This window comes from Chlorocebus sabaeus, chromosome X (assembly GCF_047675955.1).
Source record: "Chlorocebus sabaeus isolate Y175 chromosome X, mChlSab1.0.hap1, whole genome shotgun sequence".
Taxonomy (NCBI): domain Eukaryota; kingdom Metazoa; phylum Chordata; class Mammalia; order Primates; family Cercopithecidae; genus Chlorocebus; species Chlorocebus sabaeus.
In genome coordinates this window covers 31,636,438-31,660,870 of record NC_132933.1, presented here as the reverse complement: position 1 = coordinate 31,660,870, position 24,433 = coordinate 31,636,438, and the positions used below count along the sequence as shown (strand labels likewise).

At 35.2% G+C, this 24,433-nt stretch overlaps 1 protein-coding gene across 1 annotated transcript in view; it reads right to left on the bottom strand.

The window, feature by feature from the left end:
• Nucleotides 1-5,357: 5,357 nt before the first annotated feature.
• The window catches only part of LOC119620855 (ubiquitin-conjugating enzyme E2 variant 1), a 69,338-nt gene continuing 50,262 nt past the window's right edge, over nt 5,358-24,433 (bottom strand). Inside the window, exons 3-4 of the mRNA XM_073013099.1 lie at nt 5,932-6,063; nt 5,358-5,531 (exon numbers count right to left, since the gene is read on the bottom strand). Of these exons, the coding sequence (XP_072869200.1) occupies nt 5,358-5,531; nt 5,932-6,063 (306 nt within the window). The remainder of the gene's footprint in view (nt 5,532-5,931; nt 6,064-24,433) is intronic.

Genomic DNA, 24,433 nt, shown 5'->3' with positions numbered 1-24,433 from the left:
AGACTGGGGGGAGGAAAATGGAAGAAATATATAGAAGGATAATGAGTTACATTATCTTTGCTGATTTTGATATTTAATAGAGCAGACTCATTGATTGAGTGCAGTGTGTCTTGGTTAGCACATTTTATATATTTATACAAATATGACACATATAAATATGGTATACTTGTTTATATATATTTAGATATATAAATATTTATGTATTATGTATGTATATAAATATGAATGCTAAAACTATACATGGTGTCTCTAGTCTAGGCTAATCTTGACATTTTGCACACAAGGATGTATTTTTCTTTGAATGACAGGACTTTATGTTAATGAAACAATAACTCGAGATGCCTAAAACTCACTTTTGGCATTTTATCACTAAACTTTACTACTGTTATCCACCTAGATGTATCCAATCCTAAGTGGTATTACTTGAGGGAGCGGTAAGAAACTCTAACAGTTCATCATGGTCCCATGAATCTTGAAGGGCTTAGGAACAAATAAAACAAGCAAAAACATTGAAGCCCTCTGTTACAATGTAGCTACATTATTTAGAAAAAACAAAACATACAGATTAAATAAGTCAGTAACGGCCAAGGTAAAAAGAAAATTTCTATCCTTGTTTTAAGTCACTTAAAATAATCTGATGTTTCCTTGGGTTGGCGGAACTTTGAAATGTTATCTTTGTACTAATGGGGTCAGGGGAAACTATCTTACATGTAATTATCATGGATGCCCCAATTTTCATTTGGACTTAGAGTTTCATTGTCATGTATAAATTCCAAGACAGTGGAAATGCTTATTAGATTTCTGTCTGGACCCCACTTGACATCCTGATAAACAGAGAAAGTATCTTCAAGTCTGATGAATAACTACATTAGCAGGCAGGAGGAGGTATTAAAAGTCTGTATTTTCTATGCATCTGTCCAGCACAGTAGAAAGACATTGTGCTGGTGAGAATAATCAACCAGGAAGCCAGCTACTTTCAGAAGTTTATAAAATTTAGTACATGGAAAATAGGACAGGCAGTCTCTTTTATGGCAAATGCTTTAGTGTTATACAAAATGATAAGAATATTAGCATATTGGGAAGAGCATTAGGAAGAGGAGTGGAAGTGGTCAAATAGATGGCATCTGGATATATAGGAAAAGAGACTGAAAAAAATTTTAATGAATAAGGAAAATTAAAACTATGCAACACAACATTTAATCATTTCCAAGTACAACGTAATGCTGGTACTGAGTACACATATATTCCCTCCCACAAATGCATATATACGTTAAGCCCACCCATGTACACTCAAGTGCATCTATACTCTCAATTCAACCATACTGTAAAGTCTGCACAGGTAAATGCATATGCAAATGTGTGTGACAAATATTGTCAGACTAAAACCATGAAAAGAGTAGTCTACTTCAGTTTGTAACTGGTGGCATTCTTTTCTTTTTCTGCACAAATAAGTATATTGCTATTGTATCCAATAACACTTTCACATATTAACTCATTTTATCCTCATAGCAATCCTATGAAATAGGTACCATTATTCTGATTCTCCATTTAAGAGATGAGCAAACATCATCATCATCAACATCCTCATATTTCAGTTACTGTGATATCAGCTCCTGAGATATTTAGGATATGGTTGGGATCTTCCCTGGGAAAGAGGCCTACTCAACAGAGAGAGAATGGATGGACCCAGCCATTAGCTGACATTGTGTCTTCTTGTCTTTCACAATTACTAGTTGATTTTTTTATCAAGTATTCCCAAACCTCAACCTTCGCTTTCTCCTTTAGTAACATAAAACCTGCTCACTTTTAGCCTCTTCTTTTACTCCTTTCAGAGTTCAGAGTATATGGGAAAATGTTCTCTCTTCTATTTTCCTGTTGAGGTTGCTGTAGCATGCTTTTATTTTCTTTTGCATATTGAAGCACCTAAATTAAGGAATTTCACAGCAGGTTAACCTATTCTTCTACTCGGCACATCACTAACTGTCACCTTAGCAAGCAGTCCTTGTTTGTAAAGTCCCATAGGTTTTAAGAAGGTAGTGAACCACCTTAACTACAATGACCTTATTAAGACAAAAGATGGCCTTTTAGATTTTGGACTGAAATAAGCCATTCATCCTATGTTTCAGCTGAAACACTGTAGAGAAGGAAAGGTGCCTATAGCAGCCCAAATTTGAAAAAAGGCTGTATCTGATGCCTTTACCTTGACATTTCAGAACTGACAGATCATTGGGAAAAATAAGAAAACCCTTCCAAACTTGTGCAACCTGAAAATACTCAGTTTGAAATGCATAATAATGAAATATATATGAATCATAGGGCTTGGTTGAACCAAAGCTTTTCTGGATTGAGAAGGAATTTGGAAATCATGTAGTCCAATGGCTTCCATTTCCTTACTTGTGTAATAGAAGAAAGAAATGGAACATGTCTAGTTTATCTTTGTCACTTTAACAACACCTGACATAATGTCTGGCACAGTTGGTGTTCAATACATGTCTGTGGAATTGTTTTATACTGAGAATTATGAGTGACCTGTTCAAGAGTACACAGCTAGTAATGGAGGAGAAGACTGTATTAGAACCCTCCTCTGATATCTTCTACCTGTGCTTCTTGCAGTTTACAACAGGAAAGGGCCAATTATTATTATTTTGTTGTTGTTGTTGAGATGGGGTCTCAGTGTGTTTCCCAGGCTGGTCTTGAACTCCTAAGTTTGAGTAATCCTCCCACCTCAGCCTTCCGGGTAGTTGGGATTACAGGCACATGTCACCATGCCCGGCTAGGACAGGGACTATTTTGAAAGTCACATTTTGAACCCTTGGAACGTTAGCCTATACAAAAGCCTCCTCAACCCTAGATAGATGTTAAGGTGAACCTTAGTCGTACCGTTCGAAACCGCATGGTAATAGAATTTGGAGTATTTACTTCTTGGCACTCCTTTTAACCTTTGTTTGTTTTCAAAATGGAAAAGCCACGTGACTCTCCAATTCATAGCTGTGAAACTCAATTTATTTTTTTCAGGGATACACAGCTTAAAATTTTTTAAATATAAGCAAATTCATCCAGAGAGGGCAATGTCCTCATATTTCCATTTTCCAGTAGTTTAGGCTACAAAAATACAATTCTTCATTTTACCCATAATTAATTACTTTGAGAGTATTAACTATTTCACCTACGGAACCACAAAGAAAGCAAAGAAAGCAGGCCAAGTTATAACAAAGCATCCTTCCCAGCATATTGCAAGCAGCAAGTGACATTTAAGGGAATAGCCACACAGCTTCAGTCAAACAGTGCATTCTCACAGGTTCATATTATTGGAATTATTAACCTCTGAATTGCTTCTAGGAGGATCTACTTTGCACATGACAGGACTCCTGTGGTTAATTGAAAAAAAAAAAAACAGTAAATTACTTAGCAGCACACATAATTAAGGAGTAGAGCAGGAAAGGAAAAGGGTTGAGGTGTTTTTGAATGTGCAGTCACCACAGAGAAAAATTAAGCAATATAATAAGGTAACCAAAATCCAGGTGTGCCAGTCTTTGTCTGCCCCAATCCCAGTCAGCTGCAGTTCTGAGAATTTTCCACCAATAACAGTATTAGAAGTGCCCAGTCCTTGAGCCAATTCTCACAAAAGCAGCCAGAAGGTCATTAATAACAGTGAGAGCCTTAGGTGCCAGGCATTGCTCAATACTCTTGAACAGATTACTTTAATTTTTAAAATAGCCCTATGAGGTAAAGATTATTAACCATTTTATAGGAGTAAACTGACGCACAAAGATGTTAAATAACTTGCTCACATGTCTTAGTTAAGACGATTCTGCTATATGTCCCCCAAATTTCAGTGGTTTAACAGAATAGTTATTTCTTGCACACAAAATTTTACACGGCTTGTAAATGGCAAAGTACCTTGCTCAGTGTCACTTGCTTCATAATTAAAATTGAATTAATTTTCCAAGTCACCATTATTTATTTATTTTTACACAATGAATTACTTTTATTTCTGTACTCGTCCATATTTCAGCATTTAGTAGTCCTAAACAGCAAGTGGAGAAATACAACAATTTGCCAGGAAGTCAAACCCACCAACAGTGACCTGCTGTGCACACCAAGTTATTTGTTAAACCCCTGCTGAGGATCTCGTGAAGCAGCAGCACCAAAACCAAAGAAGTATGTACCAAATTTAAAGTTCTTTTTGTTCAAGTTGTCAGATTCCAGACTAGGCCACAATGGACTGCAAGGATGACCAAAAGAAAGCCCTGTTTAATACTTATTCAATTTTTAGAAGCAAAAACAATTACAGAAAAAGAAAATAATTCAGAGGGATCATGTGTGCTTACACATATCTTCATGTGGTCTTTTTCCAAGTTTAACCACCAAGGACTCTGACAGCTGAGAGTTCTGAATAAACTTGGTGACTGTTATTTTCACCTTATCAAAACCTGAGCTAAAAAACCCATCAGCTGATGATGACAGCAGAGGGTGGTAGAGCTGAGGACCCAATATTCATTTCTTAGGCTGATGGAGAGTGAATAAATACAGTTCCAAAACTTAACCAGAAGAGTTAAAGAGTCTTTCCATCATTTTCTGATGGCTTCTGGTCAAAGCAAGGAAGTGTCATAGAGAGCAGTGGGTTGTGATGGTACAGAAAGGAACTTGAGGAAGTGGGAGAAAAAAGCAGCAACCCTCCATAAAGGTGGGGAAGAGAAAATATGGGGAAAGCACTAAATTACTCACTGAAGGCCAATCTCAGAGGGGATCAGAGGGGTTACAATCTATGCTTTGGCCGAGAGTGGAAGTGAAGGAATGTAGGGACAGGACATGGAGGGGGCATTATTTAAGCCTTAAAGGAAGAAACCAGGGATACATCTAAAGCACCCCACATACCCACCATTAGTCCCACAGGCTGTGACCTGAAACCTTCACATCTAATCTAACAAGGCCGCAGGCTAGAGGGCTGTTGCAGGGACGGTGAGGGTTAGCAAGAAAAGGCAGAGATCTCAGGTCATGTAATTAACAACAAAATGATTGTGTAATATGTCTTTTCACAGTTAAGTTAGATGTGTCCCGCTAGTTATGGTGGGAACAATTCAAATATATTGTATTCATTCCAGAAGTTCAACTATGTGGACAGTAGTTACACTTGACGAGATGATTTGTTATAGCACAACTTACGTATTTTAAATGGACAAAAATTTAGTGTCAGTTATAGTATCTTTAAGTAAATTTCCTTTGAATAGGAATTCCTTTTCCTGAACTTTGAAGTCTACCAGACATATCTAGAAAATTTACTACTGTGGAAAATGAAGACTTCCTTAATTGAATGGTGGGGTGAAGGAGGAAGGCCTGTGTTCTTTTATTTTTGATTAATTGCTGTAACACTGACCTTCAGTCGGCTGAGGGAGTTTCATAATTTTTTTAGACATCATTAGGTGCCAAGGCTCTTGCAGGAAAACTTTAATACGACATGAATTTTGCCATTTTGATAGCATTGATATGGCTCTTGGGTTCACTACTCCATTAGAACAATTGATTGTGATCTATCTATCTATCTATCTATCTATCTATCTATCTATATCTATCTCAGTCATGAAAAGAACAAAATAATAGCATTTGCAGCAACCTCGATGGAATTGGAGACCATTATTCTAAGTGAAGTGACTCAGGAATGGAAAATCAAACTTCGTATGTTGTCACTCATAAGTGGGAGCTAAGCTATGAGGATCAAAGGCAAAAGAATAATACAATGGATTTTGGGATCTTCGAGGAAAGGGTGGGAGCGAGGTGAGGTATAAAAGATTACATATTGGGTACAGTGTACACTGCTCAGGTGATGGGTGCACCAAAATCTCAGAAATCACCACTAAAGAACTTATTCATGTAACCAAACACCACTGGTTTGCAAATACCTATTGCAATTTAAAAAAAAGAACTATTGACTCCATTTATATTAAATTTTGTTACAAATTTTACAAAAGGGAATGATTTAGGTCCATATTTTATTTTAAGGCTGTATATTCGGTTTTCATAAATAGTCTGAGCCCGTGGTGGCTGCCATCTTGCATTGCTGTCCTAATTCACCATTATTATCGCAAAACAGATACAGACATATGCTGCATAACGAGGCGTCAATGACAGATGGCATATACCACAGTGATCCCATTAGGATTATGATGGGGCTTAAAAATTCTTATTGCCTAGTGATGTCAGTCATAGTTGTCTTAAAGTTGTAGCACAACGCATTACTCACAAGTGGTGATGATGGTGTAAACAAACCTACCATGCTGCCAGTTGTATGAAAATAGAGCACATATTATATAAGTATGTATAGTACATAATATTAATACTTGATAATGATAATAAATAATTATGTTACTGGTTTATGTATTTACTATATTTTGGTTTTTTTTTTTTGAGACAGAGTCTTGCTCTATCACCCAGGCTGGAGTGCAGTGGTTCAATCTCTGCTCACTGAAAAGTTTGAACCTGTTCACCTCCCAGGTTCAAATGATTCTTCTGCCTCAGCCTCCCAAGTAGCTGGGACTACAGGTATTAGCTACCACGCCCAGCTAATTTTTGCACTTTTAGTAGAGATGGGGTTTTTCTTTTTTTTTTTCTTTTTTTTATTATTTTATTTATTATTATTATTATACTTTAAGTTCTAGGGTACATGTGCATAACGTGCAGGTTTGTTACATAAGATGGGGTTTTTCCATGTTGCCTAGGCTAGTCTCGAACTCCTGACCTCAAGTGATCCGCCTGCCTTGGCGTCCCAAAGTGCTGGGATTACAGGCGTCAGCCACAGTGCCCAGCCTGCAATTACTATAATTTTAAACATTATTTTAGAGTGTACTCCTTCTACTCATTTAAAAAAAAAAAAAAGAGTTAACTGTAAAACAGCCTCAGGCAGGTCCTTCAGGAGTTATTCCAGAAGAAAGCACTGCTGTCATAGGAGATGACAGCTCCATGTGTGTTATGGCCCTTGAAGACCTTCCAGTGGGACAAGATGTGGAGGTGGAAGACAATAATACTGATGATCCTGACTCTGTATAGGCCTTGGCTAATGTGTGTTTATGTCTTACTTTTTAACAAAAATTTTAGAAAATTAAAAAAAAACTAAAAGTAGAAAAAGCTTATAAAATAAGATTAATGAAAGAAAATACTTTGTACAGGTGTATAATGTGTTTGTATTTTGGTTAATTGTTAATATAAAAGAGTTAAAAAGTTTATAGGCTGGGCACAGTGGCTCATACCTCTTATCCCAGCATTTTGGGAGGCTGAGGCAGGCGAATGGCTTGAGTTCAGGAGTTCGAGACCAGCCTGGGAAACATAGTGAAACCTTGTCTCCACAAAAAAGTTAAAAATTAGCTGATCATGGTGGTTTGGGACTGTAGTTCCAGCTACTCCTGTGGGTGAGTTGGGAGGATCACTTGAATCTGGGAAGTGGAGGCTGCTGTAAGCCACGATCACACTACTGCACTCCAGCCTGGATGACAGGGTAAACCTTGTCTCAAAAATAAGTTTATAAGGGGAAAAAGTTACAATTAACCTAAGATTGAAGGAAGAAAAATATTCTTTTATAGATTTAGTGTAGCCTAAGTGTACAGTGTAGGCCTTCACAAATTCACTAACCACTCAACGACTCACCTAGAGCAGCTACCAATCCTGCAAGCTCTATTATACAGTAAGTGCTCTATACAGGTGTACTTTTTAAACCTTTTATTGCATATTTTTCTGTACTTTTCTATGTTTAGATGTTTTTAAATACACAAACACTCACTATTGCTTTATAATTGCCTACCATATTCAGAACAGCAATATGTTGTACTCTTTTTTAGCCTAGGAGCAATTGGCTATATTATATAGCCTAGGTATGGAGTAGGCTATACCATCTAGGTTGTAAAATTTATTCTGATATTTGCACAACAACCAAATTGCCTAAGGAAAGATATCTCAGAACATATCCCCATCATTAAGTGGTATATGACTGTACTTTAACAGTACATATTTTGCCCATATTTGGGCAAAAGCTAGTCATGTCCCTATATAAGGATGAACGTATTACCTCTATGGTTGTGCTAATTATGAGGTAGCAAATGTGTTTAAATTGGTAATATAACTATGTATCGACTTAAGTATTAGTTTTGGAATAATAAATAAGATGTGCCATAATAGTAGAATTTAAAAATAGAATTTTAAACATGCCAGTCATATCAAAGTGCTTTATATATACTCTCACTTAATTCTTACAGCTTCCTCCCTTAAGGTAGTACCATTAATATTGCCACTTCAAAAATGTTGTGAATACATTTCTTTCTGTAAATAAGTTATTCATAATATGTTATTGCAAAATGAAATGAATTATGAAAATGCACTGAAGGTATATATAGCATAGTGACTTATTATAAGTCAAACTCCTGTGTACTCAACCCAAGTTAGGAAACAGAATCATACCACCAACCCCATAAGTCCTTCCAATTTTGCTGTCCATTCAAAAACTTCTCCCCTCTCTCTCTAGAATAACACCTATCTTACTTTTATAGTAGCAGCTTCCTTTTATTTATTTAGTTACGAATTTTTATGAAACAATTTTATAAATTTTGTTTAATCAGTATGTTTTTCCTCTAAACGTTGGCTTTTATTAAAACTTATTTTGTGCAGAATCCAAAGAATATATTGTATACTCATGATGTAATTAAGCACATTTTTCTGTCTTCAGTCTTTTCTGCAAATTGGAGGCTGGACTTGAAGTGTAGCTCAGGTTAGACTCAGTTTTGATCTTTTTAGCAAAACCATAGGTGGTGTTGTGTTTTTTAATCATAAAGAACATGATATTTGGTTATCTATTTGTGATGTTAACAACTACTAATGCAGACTGTCTAGACTGAGTAATTCACTACGATTGAAAATGGCAAAAGTTCTAATTCTACTGTCACTTGTTTACTTATAAATAGATGCATCAGTTCATCTCCTAATTGATTATGGAGGGGTAAAATTCATATAGAAGTGGCAGGATAAATGCTTCATCTTTCCCTTTATTTACCTATTTCAACATAAAATAAGGGTGAAGCTCCAAAGTTGAACAATTCACTTATCTTTGAATATAAATATGTACTCATGGATATAATGCATGTAGTCATTTTAATTCATTGTAATATTTGTTTTAAATTTTCAGTTGTGATATCTTAAGTTATGTAATTTTAATCATTTTATGTGTACAATTCAATTCAGTGGCACTAATTATATTCACATTGCTGCATAACCATCATCACTACCCACATCCTAGTTTATGTGTGCTTTTGTCTTGATAGTATATTGGATTGCGTCAAATGCCTTTTGTGCACCAAAGAGAAGATCATTTTTTTTTAAATCTTTTGTTCTATTAATGTAGCATATTACATTGATTGATTTACTTATGTTGAACCACCCTTGTATTCCTGTGTTAAATCCCATTTGGTAATGGTGTATAATCCTTTAAATATGATGTTGGAATCCGTTTGTTAGTATTTTCTTGATAATATTTGCATTTAACTTCATAAGAAATATTTGTCTGTAAATTTATTTTGTTCTGATATCTTTTTCTGGCTTTGGAATCAAGGCAAGCCTAGTCTCATATAATGAGTTAGGACATGATTTCTGCTCTATATTTTGCAAGAGTTTGAGAAGAATTTGTGTTATTTGTTTTTTAAATTTTTCACAGATGTTTTATTACTGATTCAATATACATATTGTTAAAGACCTGTTGAGTTTTTCTGCTTTTTATTGAGCCAGTTTAGGTAAGCTCTGCATTTCTAAGTTTTCTATTTCATCTAGTCTACTTAATTTTTGGTGTACAATTGTTCATATTATTCTCTAATAATTATTTTATTTTGTATAGTTGGTAATATATCTAATTTTAGTTATGTGTGTTATTGCTGATATATTAAAAATGATTCTAAAGACCCAATAAATGAGGAGATATACTTTATTCATTAACTCAAAGACTCATTGTGATGAAGATGTAAACTCTCCTCTAAATAAATCTATAGAGTCAAGTTAACGTCAATCAAACTCCCTACAGGATCTCTGCTCAAAAAATTTAAAAAATACGAACTCTACAATTCATATGAAAAGGCAAAGGTACTAGAATAGCCAAAAAATTTTGAACAATAAGTAATTTCAAAACTTTTTCTAAAGCTGAAGTAATCAAAACAGTGTGGCATTGTTTTTTAAAAAAAATGATCAATGGAACAGAACAGAGAGATTAGAATTAGACCCACAGAGATATGACCATTTGATTTCTGACAAGGGTACAAAGGCAGTTAAATGGAGAAACAATAATATTTTAAAGAGAATAGGCCGAAACAATTAAACATTTCCATTCAAAAAAAGAAAAAAAGGAACCTTAACATAAATCTCATGTCTTATGCAAAATTAAAATTGGACTATAGCCCTAATAGTAAAATAGAATACAATAAATCTTATGGAAGAAAATACAGGAACGAATGTATTTGAAGTTTGGGTTTGGCTGCATATTTTTTTAATAGGGCACCACAATGATAAGTACAGAAAAGCTGCTGAATAAAATGTAGAATATTCTGTTAAATTTGAACTTCAGATAAATTATTTAAAATAGTATAAGTATTCTCAAAAACATGTATTTTTATTTGTTAAATTTGGTAACACTCAGGATAGAAAACAGACCAATGATTGCTAGGGTCTGAGAGTGGGGGATGGGGATAGAATACAAATGGGTATGGGGGAATTTAAAGGATAAAATAAAGATCTATTTCTTGATTGTGGTGGGTATGATACAACTGAAAGTGTGTGACAAAGCTGGCATAACTAATGCCAAAAAGGATACATTTTACTATATTTAAAATATACCTTAGGTTTGAAAATAAAAGAAGTAATAGTAAAATGGTGATTGTATAATTTAGGCAGATATACAATTGTGCACTGCAAAATTCTTTAATCTTTTCTGATTACTTGAATTCTCTCATAATACAATAGTGAGGATAAAGTTAAAGAAGATCATAAAGCAAACAAACAAAATGGGAAATAAAAACAGTTCTACAGGTTAGGGAAGTTATCTACTATGTTAAGAAACAGCTATTCTAGGGAGATACCAAATGATTTATATTTGTTGTGGCCATATTTGTCCTTAAAGTTCTTGGTGTAGCTGTTTCTAATAAGGTTGTGTAAGGCTAAAAAGGTCCCAGCAACATGTCCTCCATCTTATAAAATACCAAAACTCACATCTTCTTATTATTGGAGTTATTAGTGGTTTTTGCAAGATCAGAATAATGCTTGTGATCCCACGCTGTTTTTTCAGGGCAAAGGTTTGAGTAGATGAAACCTCAATTTTTATTTCAAAGATAAATTTCTTGTTATTTGTGCCATCTATGAAGCATACTTGCCCAATTTTCACAGCAGATTTGTGTGTACTTTAGTTAATGTGTTCTGTTTTGGTGCAACAACATAGAACGGTGAAAGGTAATGGTTTGAAAATACACTTTTTTGTTAAAATGTGTATCTTCTTATGCCATTATTTTAAGAAGGGAGTAAAAATCAGGTTAGTATATCTGGAAGAGCAACCCAATTTTATTTGCTTGAATATATTAGGATGTTTTATGCATATTCATATCCAAAATTTTACTAGTTCGTGTCTACATACAGGCCTAATTTTCTATTAATTCATCCAGAACAAAAGTTGACATTTTTCTTCCTATTCTTAAGCATTGTTTCCTTAGATCCAGATAATTTTATTTCTGATATTTAGTTATTCATTTCAAATGGTTTTGTTCCCTCTTTAGGACACCTAAACTTTATAGTTTCAATTTCCATTTTCCATGCTTATTTACTAATTTATACTTTGTTTTGTTTTATATTCATTCTTGATTTTGAAGAATGCAGGGTAAAGACACAATATTAGATTTTCTTCATATCACATATTTATGTCAGTTTTTGTTTGTTTGGATTTCTGTTCTTTTTAACCATTGGTGCATTTGCATCTCCTTGTATTGTTTTTGTTATCTATATCTTTCTGTTTCTCTGTTTTTAAATTATACTGAAACATTTTTTTTTTAAGAGACAGGGTCTCAGTGTGTCATCCAGGCTGGAGTGCAGTGGCTATTCACAAGCACAGTCATAGGAGACTACAGCCTCAAACTCCTGGGCTCAGGTGATGCTTCTACCTCAGTTTCCTAAGTAGCCAGCACTACAGGTACATGCCACCATGCCTGGCTCATTAAATGTTTTTTTTCTGTGAGGCCATAAGCTTGAGCCTAAAAGACTGTTTCTTCTTAAAATTGTATTGAAGAATCAAAGCAGAGAATTTTTAGCACTTTTCCATGGGCTTCTTGTAAATGTTTTCTCTTTTCTCTCCTTGGACCTACTTACTGGCCACTGGGAGAAGACTGCCAGATAGTCTGAATCATAAATACCAATAAACAAAACTGAAACTCTCTTCTAAAAGAGCCAATACCTGGCTCAGAAGCAGTTACTACAATTGAGAGATAGGTATACCACTTCATAGAACCATTTCACAATATTTTCTCATTTTTATAGTAGTTAAAATAAACAAACTAATGCACACGAAAGAAAAAAGCATGGCATCCCTATCCTTGGACTTTAAACCAGGAGAAAGATTTGTGTGGTTGTTTCCTAACTCAACTTCTGAAGTAACAGATATATTTACACTGTGCAGCTCTGCAACTTTCTACTACTTATCTTCTGACACTGGGATAGGAAAAACACAAACATAAAAATGAAAAATTGTATCTACAAGTCTTCACTACTACCTGTGCTCTTCACATTTCTGATTTGATGCACATCATTGTAGTTTTGAAAACCATACTGCCAAGGGAGGTACTAGGTGTGTGGCCTGTGTATCATATTTTGCCTTACTCAAGATTGGTACTTGAGTAGTAGAGGACTACATATAAATATCCCAACAGACCTTGGATATTTGTTTCAGTGCCTATAGTGTAACTCAAAGCACCTTATCAATTTTAAGCCCAAGTTTGCTGTTTTAAGTAGAAACCCATGTTTCAGCCACTGTTTGTTAACTTTAGTTCAATTCCTTGGATCTTTTATTTAGTAGACCTTCCTTCCAAATTCTGATATTCATTTTCAGTGTTTTTTCATTATTATGAATTTTTTTACTTTTTCTATATATTCATAGAAAATTGAATAAGAAAGTAGGAAAGAATAGGGTATAAACTTGGTTACACAAACATCATTTTGAAGTGCTTTCCTGAATGTTCTCAAATGTGGACTTGAACTTTCTGACCCTTGGCTTACTTGTCATTTCTATCATACACTCTTATTTATCTTCTACTGTCTATTGTCTGTCTATCTATCTATCTATCTATCTATCTATCTATCTATCTATCTATGTGTCTATCTATTATATATCAATCTATCTGTCTATGTATCTTTAAATTTTTATTTTGGTAGAATACATATAACATAAAATCTACCATTTTAACTGTTTTCAAGTGTACAATTTGGTGATATTAAGAACATTTACATTGTTGTGTGACTGTCACCACTATCCATCTCCAGAATCGTCATTACCCCAAACTGAAAATCTGTACCCATTAAATAATTCCCTATTCCCCACTATCAACAATTGCTGGTAACCACTATTCTCCTTTGTGTCTCTGTGAATTGAATATTCTAGGAAACTCATATTGTAGAAGGACGAGCCACAGACAAAACCCCTCAGACACCGAGACAGTGAAGGCAGTGGCTTTCATCAGCTGGGAGCATCGGCAGGATAGCGTCTTAAAATCTGAGCTCTTCAGGTGCTCAACTTCTGTCCCTTTTAAGGGCTCACAACTCTAAGGGGATCCACGTGACTGGGTCGTGATCGATTGAGCAAGCCAGGGGGTACGTGACAGGGGCTGTGAGCACTGGTGGTCAGAGTGAAACAGAACAGAATGAGAGGTTTCACAATGTCCTTCCATACAATGTATGGAATCTATAGATAACATCAGTTGTTAGGTCAGGGGTCGAATTTTAACTACCAGGCTTAGGTCAGGCAGGCCCAGGCCTGGTTTCGGGTCTGGTTCCTAGGAACCGGGCTACCTGCCTTTAGTTTCACTTCTCTTTCCTTTTCTGAATATAAAACAATATAAGAGGGTCTCTCTCTTCCCTTGGTATAAGTGGAATTATACAATATTTGTCTTTTTGTGCCTGCCTAATTTCATTTAACATAATGTGTTGAAGGTTTACCCATATTGTAGTGTATATTATAATTTATTTTTTAGACAAAATAATATTATATTGTGTGTATATGCCACATTTAAAAAAATATATTCATCCATCAATAGATACTCAGGCTATTTCCAGATTTTGGCTACTGTGAATAATGCTGCTATGAACATGAACATTGGTGTATAAATATTTGTCCAAGTCCCTGCTTTTAAATCTTTTGTATATAAACCTAAATGTAGAGTCACTGGATCATAAGATAATTCTATGCTTAATTTTTTGAGGAACCATCATAATGTTTCCCACAGTAGCTGCACAATTGCACATTCCCATCAACAATGCACAAGAGTTTCAGTTTTTTGACATCCTGCCAATATTTGACATTTTTTGTTTTGTTTTGGGTAATAACCACTCTAATGGGTATGAACTTGTATTACATTTTGGTTTTGATTTGCATTTTAATAATGATTAGTGTTCTTGGGCATCTTTTCATGTCCTTATTGGCCAGTCATATATCTTCTTTGGAGAAATGTCTACTCAAATAATTTGCCCATTTTTGAATAGAGAATTGTTGTTGTTGTTGTGTTGTTGTTGAGTTGTAGTGTATTCTGCTGGAGGAATCCCTTTGGTATTTCTTTTAGAGTTTTTCTAATGGTATGAAGTTACTTCAAGCTTTTAAAATCAGGGAAAGTCTTCATTTCTCTTTTGTTTTTGAAGGATAGTTTTGACAGTTATAGAATTCTTGGTTGACAGTTGTTTTTTGGGGCTTCCACAGTTTTACATGAGAAATATGGTGCTTATCATGTTGGTAATCCCTCGTATGTGATGTTTCACTTCTCTCCTGCTGTATTTATGATTCTCTCTTTATCTCTGCCTTTCACCAGTTTGATTATAATATGGCAATGTGGGTCTCTTTGAGCTCACACTACTTGAAGTTTATTTACCTTAACTTTATAGATTCATATCTTTATGAAATTTGGGAAATTTTTAGCTGTTATTTATGCATAATATTATTTATTCCTGTCTTTCTCTCTTCTCCTTCTGGAACTTCTAAAATGTATGTGTTGCCCCACTTGATGGTGTTCCACAGGAGTCTTTAAGCTTGGTTCACATTACTTTGTTCTTTTATCTTTCTCATTGGAGTCAATAATTTTAATTGTCCTATCATCAAGTTCACTTATTCTTTCTTCTGTCTGCTCCAGTTTGCTGTTGAACCATTCTCATGAAATTTAGTTTTTACAATTTTTGGCTCCAGATTTTTTTTTCATAATTTCTATCCTTTTATTATATTTTCACTTTGTTTATATATTGTTTCCCCTATTTTCTTTAGTTTTTTGCCCATGTTTCCTTTAGCTCTTTGACTATATTTAAGACAGCTATTTTAAAGCAATTTTCTAGTAAGTTCAATGTCTAGACTTCCTCAGGTATAGTTTCTTTATTTTATTTCTTTAAATAGGCCATACTTTGCTGTCTGTTTGTATACCTTTGGTTTTATTGGGGGAGGTTGGGGGTTAAACACTGAACATTTGAATATTATAATGTGGTAAGTCTGGAAATCAGATTATCCCCCGTCACCCAGGGTTTACTGTTTTGTTTTGTTGTTGTTGTGGAAGGCTAGCAGTTCTTTTGTTTAGTGACTTTCCCAAACTATTTTGTAAATTCTATATTCATTGCTATGTGTAAGTTACTTCCTTATGTATGTGTTTCCTTAATATTTGACAGATAGTTCCTTGAATGCCAAGAGCTAAAAAGATCCAAAGAACAAGAAACAGACTAAAAAGACTCACTTATATTAGTCTTTGTAGATTTGCTTTGTACAAAAGCACTCCTTCCATATTTAACCATAATAGAACTGACCTTAAGGATCAGTCTTAGTTGATAGCACAGCATCATCTCAGGTCTTTTCTCAGCATGCATGTGGCTTTCTAAATTTCCCTGTATATGTGGGTTATTTATATATATGTTTTTTAATTTTGAATTTTTCTTTATAGATTTAGTGGCGATAAGAGTGGTTTCGTTACATGGATATATTCCCTAATGGCGAAGTCTGGGCTTTTACTACATCCATTATCCAAATAGTGTACATTGTATCCATTAAGTAACTTCTCAACCCTCATTTTCTTAACATCCTCCCACTCTTCCAAGTTTCCATGTCTATTATTCCACTTTCTATACATGTTTATATACATTATTTAGCTTCTACTCATAAATGAGAACATGCGGTATTTTCCTTTGTGTTCCTGAGTTATTTCACTTAAAATAATGACCTTTGGTTCCATCCATGTTGCTGCAAAAGACATATTACTCTTTTTTATGGTTGAGTAGTATTTCATTATATATATATCACATTTTCTTTATCCAACCATTAATTAATGATCAATTAGATCGGTTCTATATTTTTACTATCATGAATAGTGCTGCAACATTAAACAGTCCATATATTTAATATATAATGAGTTTTTTTCTTTTGAGTGGATATCCAGTAGTGGGATTATTGTTTGGAAGGAGTGCTTCTGCACAAAGCAAATCTACAAAAATGAAGAGAAGTGGGTCTTTTTAGTAGTGAGATCAAATGGTAGTTCAATTCTTAGGTCTTTGAGAAATTTCCATGCTGTTTTCCATAGAGTTTGTACTAATTTACATTCCCAACAATAGAATATAAAGGTTCCCTTTCCTCTGTATCCTCACCAACGTCTGTTATTTTTTGGCTTTTCAATAACAGTCATACTGAATAGTAGAAGGTGGTATTTCATTGTGGTTTTAATTTACACTTCTCTGATGAATAGTGATGTTGAGCACTATTTCATATGCTTCTTGGCCATTTGTATTTCTTCTTATGAAAAATGTCTGTGCATGTCCTTTGCCGTCTTTTTAATCGGGTTCCTTGGGTGTTTTTGTTGTTGTTGTTGAGATATTTTGAGTTCCCTGTAGATTCTGGGTATTAGTGCTTTGATGGGTGCATGGTTTACAAATATTTTCTGTAATTCTGCAACTTGTCTGTTCACTCTGTGGATGATTTCCTTTGCTGTGCAGAAGCTTTTTAGTTTAATTAAATTACATTTGCCTATTTTTGTTTTGTTTCATTTGCTTTTGAGGTCTTAATCATGAATTATTTGCCAAGCTTAATGTCCAGAAGAGTGTTACTTAGGTTTTCTTCTAATATTTTTATAGTTCCAGGTATTATATTTAAGTTTTTAATCCACCTTGAGTTCATTTTTGTATATGGTAAAAAGATGGGGGGGGCAGTTTCATTTTTCTGAATGTGTCAATACAATTTTCCTGGCATCATTTTTTGAATGGGGTGTCTTTTCCTCAGTGTATGTTTTTGTAGACTTTGTCAAATATCAGTTGGCTGTAGGTATGTGGCTTTATTTCTGGGTTGTCTACTTTGTTTCATAGATTTATGTGTCCATTTTTATATCAGTGCCACATCATTTTGGTGACTATAGCCTTATAGTATAATTTGAAGTCAGGTAATGTGATGCCTTCAGCTTTGTTCTTTGTGCTTAGGATTGTTTGGGCTATTCGAGCTCTCTTTTTTGATTCCCTATAAATTTCAGAATTGTTTTCCTAATTCTTTGAAAAATGTTGTTATTTTGATAGCAATCACAGTGAATCTATAGATTTTTGGGTGGCAGTATGGTCTTTCTAATGATGTTGATTCTTCTGATTATACAGGTCCTTTTAAATGTACTGATTCCCCAAAAGTCTCTCCTCTTTTGAGTGGAATATACTTAGGTGGACTATTTTATGTTTTTTCCATAATATTTTGTTCCAGATTTCTCCTGGATATTTCAGCTTGCAGAATGTTTCTGCAAAGCCTGCCACTTTTTCAGACTGACCTCTAAGTTGAGGGAATCAGGGATGATTATCTTGTGTCTCTCTTTCAAGTATTCTCCAGGAAGGTTAGAACAGGCGTATACAATAACTTGTGAATGAAGTCTGTTGTGCCCCCTTTATATCCTGAAATCAGTCTCCCATACTGGGAATGCAGGCTTCCTTCTTCGAGATTATTACCATACTAGAGAGAGCATGCCAAGGGCTACTAAAATATTCCTCAAAGTTTTGTGTTATTAAATTGCCCTTTTCTTGATTCACTGTTTTCTTAGTTGTTCTAAATCTTTGACTGTTTTCCAGAGTTCTGACAAGGTTAGATCTGATAAATTCCACTTTTTAAATTTTTAAAAAATATTTTTCTGTGGGGGAACGAGAGCTTGGAACTGCCAATAATGACATTTTGCTATCATAATGCCCCTACTATAATCCTTTCTAAGGCTCACTTTCCCATACTTGTTTAATAAATTTGGCTTCAAATTAGTCTGTGAGTTCTTTTAACGCGATCCTAATAGTTTTTGGTAGCATACTCACTATTTTATATGATAATATGTGCCTGACCTGGAATCAGCCAATTCTTTAAAATGCTTTTCTTTTGATGGAACATGGTATTTCAAGTCCACGATGTGAATGTTAGAGTGCTTATTGCTTCTTGTTTAATGTTTCTAGTGATTTCCATGGATACAGCTGGAGGAGATAGTTAGATATGTAGCTAGACGGAGATAATACCTCATGAGTTAATATGTATACTTTTAATTCCAATTCAGGGCTACATCGTTTTTACTTAACATCATCTATATCATATCTTTATCTACTTTCTTCTATTCCCAACCAGTTTCAGCTGCTATTCTCAGTTCAAGTCAGCTGTATTTCCAGCAAACTTTTTTTTTTCCTATGTGTTCTTAGGTTAATCAAATGCCCTGTTGTTTATTCTGAACAATTCTTGACATCATACTGTTCTTAACATGTTGATATTAATCATGCTTATCTGCTTGTATTTTGGGATTGTGGTAATATCTTGTTACCTACTTTGTTGCAAGTGTTAGGCATGAGTTTTAAATTTGATATCTAGCTGTTATGTTTACTTCTGAGAATTTAGAGATTCAAAACCTGTGCTGCTGTTGTCATCATGTTTCCAAATCCTTTCCTGTAATTATCATTTTGTGTTTAAGCAAATTGACACACAGAGAGATTAAATGACTTGCTCAGTGTTACAGTGACTTGCTCAGTGTTACAGAGTAATTATCAAGGCCAGGATTCAAGCCCTAACAATTTAACTAGAGATATAAGTTTGACTTCTATTCTGCTGCCTCATCAACAAAGTACATCTTTATAATTACCTGGGAGCAGGACTGTTTTTCATCTTTCTTGTGCCTGACTTCATATAAAGGGGATTTTGTTTCTCTTTGATTGAGGAAGGGAGCTACAGAGAGGAGTCTAGGGGAGAATATTTCCAGTTTATCTCTCCATTCCTACACTCTACTTCTCAAGGATTGTGTTTTAACTAAAACAAACAAACAAACAAACAAAATAAATGTGTAGAAAAAACAAGGTAAGCTTATCTAAAGCTCTTTGATCTCTCTCTCTTCTTTTTTCTGTCTTGGACTGTCAGTCCTGGTGGCTTCCTTCTGCAAGCCCAGCTAATATTTTGTCATTTTTCTAATTTATTCACCTGAACAAATAAAATATGTCTACCTTTTACTAGAAGCCAGTTATCTCAAAAATTGGTTTGTAGTGAGGGAGTAGGAGGCCAAATTTTAGCTTTAGAAACAAATCTAGTTTTTAAATCTAGACTTATCACAGATAAAGCTGATTATTTATAACCCCATTTAGCTTCTTGTGCCCTTACTCAATCCAGCAAAGGGATAAATATTTGTCATGTGAAACATCACCATTACCAAATACAGCATCATAGAATCTTAGTTGTTGAGAGGAAGTTTTACTCTTGTCTTTAACCAATTGTTTGATAATCCACAGCCAGTACACCATGTACAGAAGGCCAAGTGTTCAAAATTGCCTCTTTTGAACACTTGTAATTACATGATTCTCTTAAGTAAAAATGGCTGGTTTTACCTTTCCAAGTATTTCTTCATTTTCCTATTTTTAATAAGTGCAGAAACAGTACAATGTAATGGTTAAGAGATGGAACATTGTATCAGACACATTTATAGCCTTGGGACCTTGGACGAGCTACCTCTAGATTCTGTTAACCTCATCTCTTTATCATTAAAATGGGGCTAATTGTAGCTTTCTAATAATGTTCTCATGAGATTTAAATTAGATCATATATGGAAATCCTATAGTAGTTCCCAAAGTAAGGTATGAAAAATAATTTTTTCCCTCTATTTTCTTACTAGACAGTTTCACTTGGTTGGCTTATTTCATATATAAAACCCCATATGTTAGGCATTTATCTTACTATGGACCAGCATCATTACCTAGGAGTATGTGGCTATGATATGCTGCCTTACTCTTTAAGGAGACACTAATCTTCAATAGAAGAAACTGTATCTGTGGAACAGTAAAAAGGCCAGATACTGTTCAAGATATGTAACACAAAAGGGAAGCTGGTAGGGAAGAAACAAGCTGGAATAAGGCCAAAATTTAGAAGCATGTTCAGACAAAAGAGTAATGTAGACTTCATTGCCAAAAAGGTGATGGAAGTACCATGGACCTAGAGGAGGAATCAGCAGCAGCTCCAGGTTCAGGCTAGATCAGAACACAAATAGAGCAAGAACAGAGAGATATCAAGTTACCCAGAGCAACTGGGGACCCTGCTGCATTAAGAGGCACCTGGATATCTCACCTGGAAATTGAGTACCTCAACTGTAAATTCCTCAGAAGCTCCAGGAAAATGCAGTGGCTGTTTTGTGCTTGTATACTCATTTTCCTTCTCATTGTGGCCATGGGACTTACCATCAAGCATCAAAGCAGAGAAGAGGAAAGACATCTTGTAAAGTAAGAAACTGCAGGACAGAATTGTGGAGGGCCTAGACCTAACAGAATGCTCACTGTCACCCTACTCCTTGGTTCCCAGGTGGAAGGAAAATAAAGTTTTATAGATGTATATTTCTTGAAACAAGTAGGGAGGGCATCACTAAAGTCTTGGAAATCTTCGTTAAATGGAAATTTACATCACAACCATTGAAGCTATGGTTACTTCGACACAAGAGCTAGGCTGCACTTTTGGTGAAGGGCAGCAATAACATATGGGGCCTACAGACTACTTTAATAAAATCATAGTAGGCTGTGGTGTTTCAGTCTGCAATTGTAAACGTTTGCACAGGTCAGGCTTTCATATAGTCCAAGTAGGTAGTTCCATACATAGCGAACTTGGAAGTACCCTGGTACCAAACAGATTCCTCTTCTATCTGCATGCTGAAAACAAAATTATTTAGCTAGTGATAAAGCATCTTGTTCCTTAAAAAGAGAAATGCTATGAAACAAACAACAAATAAGAAAGGGAGAAAAGGAGAATAGGAGAGGATAAAGTCAGAAAGCCCATGGTGTGGGTATTAATTGATAGACAAGAGATTGAGTGTTATAATTCAGTTGAAAGAAGGAGGAGGCCTAAGGGGTGTACACACACACACACACACACACCACTCTCTGTCTCTCTCTCTCTCTCTCTCTCTCTCTCTCTCTCTCTCTCTCTCTCTCTTATCTTTTGTCCTTGAGTTGAACCTATCTGTTATTTTTCCATTTGTATGGCAAGGCAGAGTCCACTGCCTATCAATAACCTAGTATTGGGCACCTGCTTAGCCAAGACCTGTAGTACAAATGTTCTCTAACCTTCAAATGGAAGGTATTTACTCTTGCAGACAAACAGCCTGGCATACAACTTATGTTTCAACAGTTTAAGTGGTATTTAGCTTTCCAGGCCAGTCTTCCAGAGCCCATTTGGTTGCTAAGCAGTAAAATGAATAGCATAAGCTTTAGAGCTGAAATCCAAAGCCAGTGGACAATTTAGAGAGAAAGAGAGGAAATCCAGGAAGAAGAAAAAGTAGGCAAAAGAGTACAGAATATGGAGAAGAAAAGGTGATTGAAAGGGCAGAGTCAGAAGTCATTTTCAGAGCCCGTAAGTCTCCTGCCTATATAAACTCTGGCCTCTCATTCTTTTCAGGCCATTCTCTTCCTTCTTTCTGGAGTGTTAGAAGAAAGCTATAAATAAAACCATCATGCTCTACGGCTTACAAGTTGTATCATTGGAATAAAAATCTAGAGCTTGCAAAATCCAATGTGATTTGGATTCTATGTACATACTTAATGTAATGATTCTTTCACTCTTCCTGAGAAATCTTGTTTTCGTTCAGATCCTTGAAGATGCCAAGTTCCTACCTACAGTAGTCTTACTCTAATCAAACAAGAATAGGGATTGGAGAAAGTGATATTCATATAAACTGCTATCCACCCTTCAGGTCTTAGCTTAAATGTTTTTAATCAATATTGTTTTTATTGATAACCCACCCTTAAGCTCCCAGTCTTGATCAGTATTCCTTATTATATACTTTTAGAACATCCTTTATTTTCCTGTGTGGTGCTAATCAGAATTATATAGCTTTGTGACGATTCTTCTATTTCCTGTTTTTCCTACTAATCTGTAGCCAGCATTAAAACAGTAACAGCACTGATTATTCACTGTTGTATTCTCAGCACCTAACCTAGTGACTGGTTCAAAACTATATTGAAAAAATGAATGCATGCATGAAGAAATACATGGTCCAAATAAGAGGTTTTTTTAACTTCATATATGCTGTGTATGAATCATGAAGTTTCTAGTAAAACTTTAAAATAGGCACTAGAAGCCTATCATGCTCCAGACAATCCTCTCTCCCAATATCCCAAGTGCCCTTATGCTGCTTGAAACCCTAAGTTTTTCCTTCTTTCAATTCAACCCTAATAACTAAATGCTCAATATTCTGAAGTTTTTCCAGCATTTCATTCTTTGTTCCACTTATTGAGATCACATGTCCCCTTAAAAAACCCCACATTACAATTTTTAAAATTATAGTTTAAGTTCTGGGTTACATGTGCAGAATGTACAGGTTTGTTACACAGGTATAGACGTGCCATGGTGGCTTGCTGCACCCATTAACCCGTCACCTACATTAGGTATTTCTCCTACTGCTATCTCTCCGCTAGCCCCCGACTCCCAAACAGGCCCAGGTGTGTGATATTCCCCTCCCTGTGTCCATGCGCTCTCATTGTTCAACTCCTTACTTATGAGTGAGAACATGTGGTGCTTGGTTTTCTGTTCTTGTATTAGTTTGTTGAGAATGATGGTTTCCAGCTTCATCCATGACCCTGCAAAGAACATGAACTCATCCTTTTTTTACAGCTGCATAGTATATTCCATGGTGTATATGTGCCATATTTTCTTTATCCAGTCTATCATTCGTGGGCATTTGGGTTGGTTCCAAGTCTTTGCTATTGTGAATAGTGCCGCAATAAATATACGTGTGCATGTATCTTTATAGTAGAATGATTTATAATCCTTTGAGTATATACCCAGTAATGGGATTGCTGGGTCAAATGATAGTTCTGGTTCTAGATCCTTGAAGAATCACCACACTGTCTTCCACAATTGTTGAGCTAATTTACGCTCCCACCAACAGTGTAAAAGCATTCCTATTTCTCTACATCCTCTCCAGCATCTGTTGTTCCCTGACTTTTTAATGATTGCCATTCTAACTGGCATGAGATGGCATCTCATTGTGGTTCTTTAATGACAAGTGATGATGAGCTTTTTTTCATGTGTTTGTTGGCTGCGTAAATGTCTTCTTTTGAGAAGTGTCTGTTTATATCCTTCACCCACTTTTTGATGGGGTTGTTTTTTTTTTTCTTGTAAATTTGTTTAGGTTCTTTGTAGATTCTAAATATTAGCCCTTTGTCAGATGGATAGATTGCAAAAAATTTCTGCCATTCTGTAGGTTGTTCACTCAGATGATAGTTTCTTCTACTGTGCAGAAGCTCTTTAGTTTAATGAGATCCAATTTGTCAATTTTGGCTTTTGTTGCCTTTGCTTTTGGTGTTTTGGTCATGAAGTCTTTGCCCATGCTTATGTCCTGAATGGTATCGCCTAGGTTTTCTTCTAGGGTTTTTATGGTTTTAGGTCTTACATTTAAGTCTTTAATCCATCTTGAGTTAATTTTTGCATAAGGTACAAGGGAGGGGTCTAGTTTCAGTTTTCTGCATATATCTAGCCAGTTTTCCCAACACCATTTATTAAATAGAGAATCATTTCCGCATTGCTTGTTTTTGTCAGGTTTATAAAAAAATCAGACGGTTGTAGATTAAAAACTCCACATTACATTTTATGGGACGTCTTCTTTTTGGGTTCTTCAGTGAAGATGGAGAGCGAGCAACAGAAGGGTGGAGAGCAGAAGGCATCTGATGAACATTTGTTTAT